The sequence below is a fragment of the Salmo salar genome, chromosome 18 (genome assembly GCF_965601325.2).
Source record: "Salmo salar chromosome 18, fSalSal1, whole genome shotgun sequence".
NCBI classification, from domain to species: domain Eukaryota; kingdom Metazoa; phylum Chordata; class Actinopteri; order Salmoniformes; family Salmonidae; genus Salmo; species Salmo salar.
This window is the reverse complement of record NC_138308.1, coordinates 41,867,042-41,878,213: the sequence shown is the minus strand read 5'-3', so window position 1 is coordinate 41,878,213 and position 11,172 is coordinate 41,867,042. Positions and strand designations below refer to the sequence as shown.

General features: G+C 41.8%; 1 protein-coding gene across 1 annotated transcript in view; it reads right to left on the bottom strand.

Annotated features, from left to right (window-relative positions):
* Positions 1 to 3,852: 3,852 nt before the first annotated feature.
* Positions 3,853 to 11,172, bottom strand: part of LOC106593178 (A disintegrin and metalloproteinase with thrombospondin motifs 14) — a 135,607-nt gene continuing 128,287 nt past the window's right edge. Inside the window, exon 22 of the mRNA XM_082964979.1 lies at positions 3,853 to 8,252. Within this exon, the coding sequence (XP_082821105.1) occupies positions 7,570 to 8,252 (683 nt within the window). The 3' untranslated portion in view covers positions 3,853 to 7,569. The remainder of the gene's footprint in view (positions 8,253 to 11,172) is intronic.

Sequence of the window (11,172 nt, the reverse complement as noted above, 5' to 3'; positions counted from 1 at the left end):
CACCGCTACATGGTAAAACAGTAGTGTGTAGTTCCAGTAGTTAGCTACACCGCTACATGGTAAAACAGTAGTGTGTAGTTCCAGTAGTTAGCTACACCGCTACATGGTAAAACAGTAGTGTGTAGTTCCAGTAGTTAGCTACACCGCTACATGGTAAAACAGTAGTGTGTAGTTCCAGTAGTTAGCTACACCGCTACATGGTAAAACAGTAGTGTGTAGTTCCAGTAGTTAGCTACACCGCTACGTGGTAAAACAGTAGTGTGTAGTTCCAGTAGTTAGCTACACCGCTACATGGTAAAACAGTAGTGTATAGTTCCAGTAGTTAGCTACACCGCTACATGGTAAAACAGTAGTGTGTAGTTCCTGTAGTTAGCTACACCGCTACATAGCAAAATAATTAACTACTGAAAACACCACCAAGATTTGAATTTAGTTCAACTACCAAGCTACTGCAAAATGTAGTTACATTACATGTACAGTAGTTCACTACTACCCAACACTGCACACTGGCACACACTGGCACACACACACACACACACACACACACACACACACACACACACACACACACACACACACACACACACACACACACACACACACACACACACACACACACACACACACACACGGGTCTGCCCGTCTGAGAGAACAAGCTGAGCTCATAATAGGAATTCATGAATAATATACTGTACCAGTATCCAGGCTGTATCACAACTGCCCGTGATTGGGAGTCCCATAGGGCGGCGTACAATTGGCCCAGCGCCGCCCGGGTTTGGCCGGTGTAGGCCCTCATTGTAAATAAGAATTTGTTCTTAACTGACTTGCCTAGTTAAATAAAGGTTAAATTGAAATATATATATATATAATAATAAACCACACAAACCTCATGACTATGTATTTCTATGTCTTCTGTAAGTCTGCAACTGCCTGAAACACCTCCAAAAGAAATGCTTTTCAGTCTACTATCAGATGCAATATTAGTAGCTGACTGTACAGTATGCTGTGGTGCATTCTGGACAGGAAAAGAAAATAACCTTCATGTCTTCAAATATTTTTTCCAGCAGAGTATTTTCAAAAACACTCCTCTTTCTACATTTCCATTTCATAAATACAATGTTAATAAAGCACAGAGAAGAGGAGGAAAATATATGTTTTAGTGATGCAGGACAAGCAGTCTTATTGGAAACAACAGCTGTTCTAATGATTGTTTTAGTGCTGCAGGACACGCAGCCTTATTGGAAACAAAGGCTGTTCTCAGGGCAGGTCTGTTTGTGGCTAGATATGTTCAAGTAGCGTCAGGGACAATTGTAGCGTTTTAGGCAGTGTTGTAGTACGGTGTCGGATACATTTGTACTCTGTCATTTGTACTCGCAGCAAGAGTGTGACTCTCTCAACTGGTTTTGGCATGGAGCAGCTCACAGAAGAATGACATCGGTAGCCGGTAGGGTAGGAAAGACGTTTCAACTTATGAATCTACCAGTAAATGCTAACTAAGGCAACAAAGGGTATGCAAACCAGCTTTTGGAAAACGTTTAGTCAGAATTGTTGGTTAGTAGGCTATTTGTGATGTCATCACGCGCTGTTTGCATCAGGGGCGTAGACATGGATGAGCCTTGGTGGACAGAGGCCCACCAACTGGAGATCCAGGCCCTGACAGGCCCACCCACTGGGGAGCAGGGCCCTGACAGGCCCACCCACTGGGGAGCCGGGCCCTGACAGGCCCACCCAATCAGATTGATGTGGTTTAAGCATTGTTGTTAACTTCGACAATCACATTTGTATTTTTTCTATTTTAAAAAAGGTGTGATTTTGAGAGTGAAAATCTGAAAACATAGGAAAGACACCACGAGTGAAATAAATTCTTCGCTGGACGGGCCGTTTGGGAACTTTTTGGCAAAATTAGAGTACACCCACTTCTCCAGTCACCGCTACATCACTGGATAGGTCTGATGGAAAGACAGCAGTCACACACAGCATGATGTTAAAGCACCACTACACCACTGCATAGGGCCGATGGAAAGACAGCAGTCACACACAGCATGATGTTAAAGCACCACTACACCACTGCATAGGGCCGATGGAAAGACAGCAGTCACACACAGCATGATGTTAAAGCACCACTACACCACTGCATAGGGCCGATGGAAAGACAGCAGTCACACACAGCATGATGTTAAAGGATAAGCAGTCCATAAACTCTAACATAATAAGCCAGTAGGTGCCAATCAGAAGACTAAAAAACACAACCATTAAGCAATTCCCAATGGAAATGTACTACTACTACTTCCCTTTGCAAAAAAACCATGTCACTTTTAGCACTCAAAATTAACCTCTGACCTTAAAGTGGAACTGACAGTGTTAACACTTTGCAGATATGAAACAAACAGACAATCATAAATTCAGTAAAAAATATCAAATTCCCAGTTTATGCCACATAACCAACTTCATGAGAGGTTTTAAAAATAGGTTCTATTTGACTCGGCGTTACATGACGTACACTAAGGCATTGTTGGCAGAATAGATAGGTGCAGTTTAATGCATGTATAATATTATTCACCAGTACAAAAATATTGCTATCAGGTTGTAAATCACAGCTGGCCTGGTACATTGTTTGCTGCCTCCATTCGGGATGCACGGTTTCAGTTTCAATGACTCAATATTCTGGACAAAAACGGACGAATGTAACTAAGGCTGGGAATGTCAATACAATCAAACTAGCTATGGCAATGATCACAAGTTAATCATAATGTGGCTAATAGGCTAGCGTATCTATTTATGTAGCAAGCTTAAAATACGGAGCCTAGAGTTAGCTAGATAGCTAGCTAGATATTTGCTAGGGGGATGTTATGCCATTGGGTGGGTGAGTGACTACTTTTTCCCCTCATATTGTTTTTCGGTGGATATACACAGCTAGAGATGCAACTTCAGCCAGTTAGCTTGGGTGCTTGATTGGGACAAGCATGCATTGGCAGGCAAGCTGCAGAAGGACATGGAGGCTACAATTCCCCATCGTTTATCAGTGTAAATTTGACGGCCAACTAGCTGAAAAAGTTTGAGGGTTTATCTAATGTTCCTTCGTTTGATTTTAGCTCATCTTGCTCTAGCTAGCATTAGTTGTTGATCTTGCTGATGTGCATAACTGAGGGAGAGAGCCTACCTTTTCATGGTTGTTTGATCAATAGGACTGTAAAGTTCCCAAATGTAAGAGGACTCCTGTGGTATTTACATATTTACAGAAATCTATTCAGGTGTATTTTGTGGTTTTTGGCGAATGTTTTCTAATGATCTAATGTCTCGCTGTTGCAACAGTCTGTAAACACACAGTCCATTTCAAAGTGAATGATGACAGGCCCTACAGTCTGTAAACACACAGTCCAGTTCAAAGTGAATGATGACAGGCCCTACAGTCTGTAAACACACAGTCCAGTTCAAAGTGAATGATGGCAGGCGCTACTGCCTCTAAACACACAGTCCAGTTCAAAGTGAATGATGACAGGCCCTACTGCCTCTAAACACACAGTCCAGTTCAAAGTGAATGATGGCAGGCCCTACTGTCTGTAAACACACAGTCCAGTTCAAAGTGAATGATGACAGGCCCTACTGTCTGTAAACACACAGTCCAGTTCAAAGTGAATGATGACAGGCCCTACTGTCTGTAAACACACAGTCCAGTTCAAAGTGAATGATGGCAGGCCCTACTGCCTGTAAACACACAGTCCAGTTCAAAGTGAATGATGACAGGCCCTACTGTCTGTAAACACACAGTCCAGTTCAAAGTGAATGATGACAGGCCCTACTGCCTCTAAACACACAGTCCAGTTCAAAGTGAATGATTCTGGACAAGACAGATGGTTTTATTCGGTTTTATTCACTGCAGTGTCTATTAATTGTCCAAACACATGGCCGCTTTCTCACTCTATACTGCTATAGAAATTCCACAAATGCATTAGTATACATAATTCCCAAACATTCTAAGAATTCATGAAAACGTGGATATGACCATATCTAAGTGGTCGATTGTCAGATTTTTTTTTTTAAGTGTCATTCTTCCTGGGGGTGTACATGAAGAGATTTTAATAAGATTTCATGATGCTAAAATGCTGTCAGTTCCACTTAAAATGCAACAACGTTTCACACACACAAGTTATTTTCAAAGAGACGGCTAACAACAGGCGCTGCAATAACAAACACAGTTCCACTCACAAGATGATGATCATTTGAAACTTAACTTGTTAAAAGTTATTCTTGCAAAGGGAGAAGCTAACAAATTAGCAACAACATCCTCTTTGATAACAGCTACTGCAGCCGCTGCAAACTAGCTGACAACAAAAGCTAGCTAGCTAGACCGTGGGAAAACTACTGCTCGCAATTGCGCAGTGACATGTTGTTTCCATATGTTTTTGTAAAAACGGTCCCACTCATTAAGTCAAAATGTGATTGGTTGATTCCACTGTCACTCCAAAATGTTTCCCTAATACAGTTGAATGGCAGACGCCTTTATCTTGCTTCTGATGGGCTAGCCAATCGCTGACTTAGCTAACTAGATATTTCTCCCCAGAGATAAATCCATTCCTTTCCAACAAAAACAGATGATATTTCTTACCTTTATTTAGTCAGTTAAGAACAAATTCTTATTTTCAATGATGGCCTAGGAACAGTGGATTAACTGCCTTGTTCAGGGGCAGAACAACAGATTTTTACCTTGTCAGCTTGGGGATTCGATTTTGCAACCTTTCGGTTACTAGTCCAACGCTCTAACCACTAGGCTACCTGCCACCTCAGATTAAATTAGAACATCATTGAAAATAATAATATAATTATCATTATTATAATCCTTATTTTATTCATCCTTAGCCCTTCTCTGAATGCGTAGAAGGCCCATTGTTCCCCACTGTGTTTGGGTTAGTAAACATTTGTAGAGTGGCTCGATTTGCTCCGGTCTTGGTCTTCAATCGATCTCACTTTAAGTGGTCTCGAACACAACATTCATTTTAGGTGACTTTTAACCCTAACCCTTTTCCTAACCTTAACCTAATTCTCCTAACTTGCTATGTTAATTCTCCTAACTTGCTACGTAAGTTATCCTAACCTTGCTACGAAAAGTTTGCTGTACTCCATCTAGTCAAAACCGGGCAATACTGCTTGCAGAACAGCGTGAGTTTCCAATAACGCGGTACTCTGCACGACAACTCATCACCACCATCATTCAGAATCCACCGTTATAATAGCTAGTGCTAACATGTCATGTGTCCTGATATTGTCCACATTCGGATTGGGATATTCTATGAAAAGTGTCTACACATGGCATTAAAATGTCTTATCCGCCCACTGTCCGCATTGTGACCTCATTTCCTGGTCCCTCCCTGTCTGAAAATTATTTCACAGCTAATATTGATGTATTTATTTTAAGATACAAATTGATGGCATAAGTCAATGGGGCCACCTGTCAATGATTTTAGAGTGTGGGATAAGGATGATATAAATGGCTTCACTTCACTGTACAGATCTAAACTTGTAAGAAGATATCCAGACACAATGGGTCCCTGGATTGAGCCGGAGGTGGTCAGACTGACCAGGTGAAAGCGATGATCCCTTATTGATGTCACCTGTTAAATTCACTTCAAATCAGTGTAGATGAAGGGGAGGAGACAGTTGAGACATGAATTGTGTATGTGTGTCATTCAGAGGGTGAATGGACAAGACAAAATATTTAAGTGCCTTTTAGCGGGGTTTGGTAGTAAGTGCCTGGAGCACCGGTTTGAGTGTGTCAAGAACTGCAACGCTGCTGGGTTTTTCACGTTCAACAGTTTCCTGTGTGTATCAAGAATGGTCCACCACCCAAAGGCCATCCAGCTAGCTTGACAGAACTGTGGGAAGCATTGGAGTCAACATGGGCCAGCATCCCTGTGGAATGCTTTTGACACCTTGTAGAGTCCATGCCCCGATGAATTGAGACTGTTCTGAGTGGAAAAGGGGATGCAACTCAATATTAGGAAGGTGTTCCTAATGTTTTGTACACTCAGCGTATTTTGAGTTCTGATGGGGTACGACAGTTGAACTAAGACAATGAGGCGTCTATAAGTTCTATACTTCAAGAATCAATGGGTATACATCATCAATATTTAGAAGTGTAAAAAGTGATGCATCAACTGCAGATTGTCCCTTCAAGATGTGGTCTGGGTATGAACTGAATCCTACTGTTAGCATAAAAAAATGTTTGAAGATAGGAAAAAGTATTTGAACAACAAGGTATTGTCCTAATCTGACTGAGTTTTTTCACCAGCTGATTAGCTTTCGACTCGGACCGAGATGACGCAAAAAAGACAACAACTTTTACATTTTTCTTTCAAACGTTTTTTTCTCCTCCCTACCATTTAAAAATTTAATAAATATTAACATTTAAAGCTTTTCATTCATGTATATACAAGAACTATACAATACACATAATGATGTTATGAACTGCAAGACAGGAATGAGGTAATGCACAACTTGAAACAGCGTGACATCAGACCAACCACTCTGCAGACTTACAGCATTCTCTCTACTTCTCGACTGACATCATTATACTTTACATTCTGTTGGCTGGCTGTTAGTTTCTTAGATAATACTATGCTGCTGAAATGTACACTATATACAATATTACTTGAAAAATATATCACTTACAAAAAAATATCAAGAATGGTTTTCTTTTTATCTTTTAAAGCATATGTGAGTTTTTCCACAAAGGTAATGTGCATGCTACAGTGGGGTTGGCTTTACAAACAGACTTGACCTGTTGACCTTTAGATGACCTGAGGTCAATCTCTTGTAAATGGTTGTTTGGGAAGCACGTCAACAATAAGAGCACCAATGGGCAGAGGTTACAAAGCTCCCTGGAGGAAGTTACATCATCACCAAGACACTGCGACATCATCACCAATACATTGTGACATCATCTCCAAACTTGTGACATCACCAATACTTGTGACATCACCACTTCAACTTGTGACAGCCCCCAAAGTTAAGGTTTTTGGCCGTGCCACACAATATCTTCACAATATTAAAGTTCAATAAGTAGTTCTGATGCACTTTCAAAATATGTTTGCACAACTGTACACAGATCAGGAAGTAAATGGTAGCAATGCAGTTGTCACATTGTTTAACATGTCTTGTAGTCATTTTAGTTCCAGCACCATTTTATTTTCTTGTTTATTATTCCATTTATTAACTGAAGCAGAGAGGGCTGAGTGATGCAGTACAAATGCATAGAGATCACTCTGCTGGTTCGATGAGGTAACCATTACTGGTCTAAGTCCACTGGCATGGATTTATTTTAAATTGTTATGTTAATTTATTCTTGCAGCAATCGGTTGAGAGTCCAGTCCAGGATAATCCATCAGATGTTTGTAATAATGTTGTAACAATGTTGTAATAAAGTTGTCACATTGTAACATTGTCATATTGTAACATTGTCACATTGTAACGCTGTAACACTCTAATGCTGTAACAACGTTGCAATAACGTTTAGCTGACAGAAGTCACGGTGGACCATATTACTGAGCAGCAAGTCCCAGGATAAGTCAGTGATCATGTCAGCACATGGGACAGGGTTCTGGTTGTTCTGGTTCTGTGAGCTGAGTCTGATCCTACATCCTCCCTTCTTGACATGGCAGCAGCAATGCCAGCCACAGTTCCAGCAGGCCCGGGTTCAGGGCCGCGGCCGGCAGATTGGCCTAAAGAGCGGTTGTTTGGACTGCTGTGCTCTTTAGACGGCGATAAAGCAGGGTCTCCATTGGAGTCTGGAGCAGCGTTGGATCGGAGCCGGGGCCGGAGAGGCGGGCTGGGACCTGGAGGTAGAGAAGGGAGCCCAGGGACCGAGTCTCCATCCCCGACCCCAAAGGAAGGACCCTGGGGAACGACGGCACTCGCCGACGGTAAGGTGGTCAGGCCCTGAGCAGTGGAGCGAGGCCGTCTAGGGGTCTTAGTGGTTCGGGATGGGCTCTGGGTGGTGGGGAGTGGGGAGTCTGATGGTAGGGTGGTGGCGGTGGGGTTGGGCTGGGTGGAGGTCTCCTGGTCTGGGCCCGTCTCAGAGTCTGAGTCGGAGGATCCTCCAGTCTTGTGGAGGTCTGGGGATGGAGAGAAGAGGGTGGTGAAGCCTTCCTTCTTGTTGCAGGACTCACAGCACAGCTTGTTGTAGCCTGGAATGGAACAGTAACGGGCTAGGACCTCCATCTGGCAGAATATAGACTTGTCTCCAAGACATGGCTCATCTGTGGGGCGAGAGCAGAGTCAGACACATTACGGCTCTTTCCTCATACAGTAGTGACATTAACCAGACACCTGGCAATCCAACACCTGGCAACCTCTTCAACTATATCCCGTTCCGCTGGCATGCACTGAAAACTTGTGGCTTTCTCCTGGCTTTTCTTTTGCAAAATAACTAGGAATGAAGTGACTTATTTTCTAATAAATGTGTATTACATATAACATCACATTAAGGTGTGGGCTGGTCACTGTATTAAAAAGTAACAATAGCAGGTGTATTTCTCTCCAGTAGCTGGACTATTCTGTCCATTCAGAATTCACCTGTGGGAACATGGCGGTTCTCAACACCCATGAATGATAAGATGCCGTCTGCTCTCTTAAGGTCCTTACTACTGACTAGTGTCTGTTCCAGGTGAGTAGCAGTCAACAATAACAATACTGGAAGACATGGCGACCCGCACACTGTCGGAAAAATGAATACATCCAAAACTGAGGCTTGAATGCAAAATATAGATGTTTATTAAAACACCCGACAACAGAAAGAGTTGACCAATACTATCCAAGAGATTGTTAGTTACGTCTACCTTCGACTTGCAATTAAAACAGATAAATAAATCTCTTGCACTGCTCGTTTCTAAAATGGATACCTACTCTACTGAAGTGGAAAGTTTGGAGTCAGTGGCCAATGTGACGGAGGAGCGACTCCATGACCTGGATGGAGAACGACCAATGGCTGGGTTTCATTGTGGGACTGTTTTTATGGTCTTATTAACACCAAAGATAACAACTACATCATTAATAATATATATATACTACTGTTCAAATGTCTGGGGTCACTTAGAAATGTCCCGTGTCTTCCCTGTGGCTCAGTTGGTAGAGCATGGTGTGTGCAATGCCAGCATGGTGTGTGCAACGCCAGCATGGTGTGTGCAACGCCAGCATGGTGTGTGCAACGCCAGGGTTCTGGGTTCGATTCCCACAGGGGGCCAGTACAAAAAAAAATGCATGAAATGAAATGTATGCATTCACTACTGTAAATGACTAAAATGTAAAAAATGTCCTTGTTTTTGAAAGAGAAACAAATTTTTTGTCCATTAAAATTGATCAGAAAATTGATCAGAAATAGTGTAGACATTGTTAATGTTGTAAATGACTATTGTAGCTGGAAACGGAATATCTACATAGGTGTACAGAGGCCCATTATCAGCAACCATCATTCCTGTGTTCCAATGGCACGTTGTGTTAGCTAATCCAAGTTTATCATTTTAAAAGGATAATTGATCATTACAAAACCCTTAGAATCCTAGCCGTGGGAAGTAGGGGTGCTGCACCCCCTGAAAAATCTGAATTTAATAAAAGTATATATTTCACAAAAGAAGTGCACCTGGCCTTTACTAGTCCTCTATTAGCGGACTGATGTAGCATCTGAGGCGCGGGCAGATTTCTTTTTTCAACACCCACCCCAGTCGACAATATAATTCTACTTATGGAAACTCAATCGTTTCCCATTTTAAATATTTGGTAGTAGATATACACAGAGTGTAGAAAACATTAGGAACACCTTCCTAATATTGAGTTGCACCCCTTTTGCCCTCAGAACAGCCTCAATTCGCCTGGGTATGGAATCTACTAGGTGTCAAAAGTGTTCCACACGGATGCTGGCCCATGTCGACTCCAATGTGGTGTCAAGTTAGCTGGATGTCCTTTGGGTGGTGGACCATTCTTTATACACACGAGAAACTCTTCAGCGTGAAAAACCCAGCAGCATTGCAGTTCTTGACACACTCAAACCAGTGTGCCTGGCACCTACTACTTTCAAAGGCACTATAATCTTGTGTCTTGTCCATTCACCCTCTAAATGGCACACATACACAATCCATGTCACAAGGCTTACAAATCCTTCTTTAACCTGTCTCCTTCCATTTTTACTTCCCTTCATCTATACTGATTGAAGTGGATTTAACAGGTGACATCAAAAAGGGATTATAGCTTTCACCTTGATTCACCTAGTCAGGCTATTATATTTATAAATATTTTATTTGACCTTTATTTAACTAGGCAAGTCAGTTAAGAACACATTCTCATTTACAATGAAGTCCTACCAAAATGCAAAAGTCTTTGTCATGGAAAGAGCAGGTGTTCCTAATGTTTTGTATACTCAGTGTAGCTCCTTCTGTAGATAAAACCATTGGCAGAAACTAACAGAACGCTCAAATCAATTCAATCCAACCTCAGTAGATGGAATATCCCAGTTGCAGCTGGATTTCTGTAGTTCAATGCTTCCTATGGCTCTGGCTATTGGGCAGAAAGTCATAGAGCGGCTTCAAAATGTATATGGCAAGGTGAACGATCCCAGATAAAATGAACACATTTACAAAGAGGGAAAGATGTAGGAGAACTATCCATACCTAACCTTAAATTGTATTTCCAGGCACTAGCATTTCGCCCCATCCTAAATTGGTTTAGACATGATTATTCTGCCCCCTGGCTCCTATTGCCCTGGAAGAGGTGGTCTTCACTGATACCTCCCTTACACAATGTAAAACTATGCTTTAACCCTATTATTGCTCACACAATTTCTATTTGAAAAACAATGTAACTGGGAATCAAAATGGCATGTCCACACTCCCAATATTTCACAATAATGCCTTGTGATCTGGAGGATAGCCTTTAGCATCCCCTCAATGGTCCAAATGTGGAATCCGTATCCTTACTGATATCATGGACATTAATGGTTTAAGAACATTCCAAGGAAACATTTTTCTATATTTACAACTTAAGTCAGCTATGGAGACCTTTGGGAAACCCAGCTACTGAAACCTCCAATGATGGGATTTATAAAATAAGTTATCTGGGCTCCTAAAAGGAGTGCACTATGATATATAAACAACTTTTGGAAAGCTCATATTCTGAGCAAGCCATTAA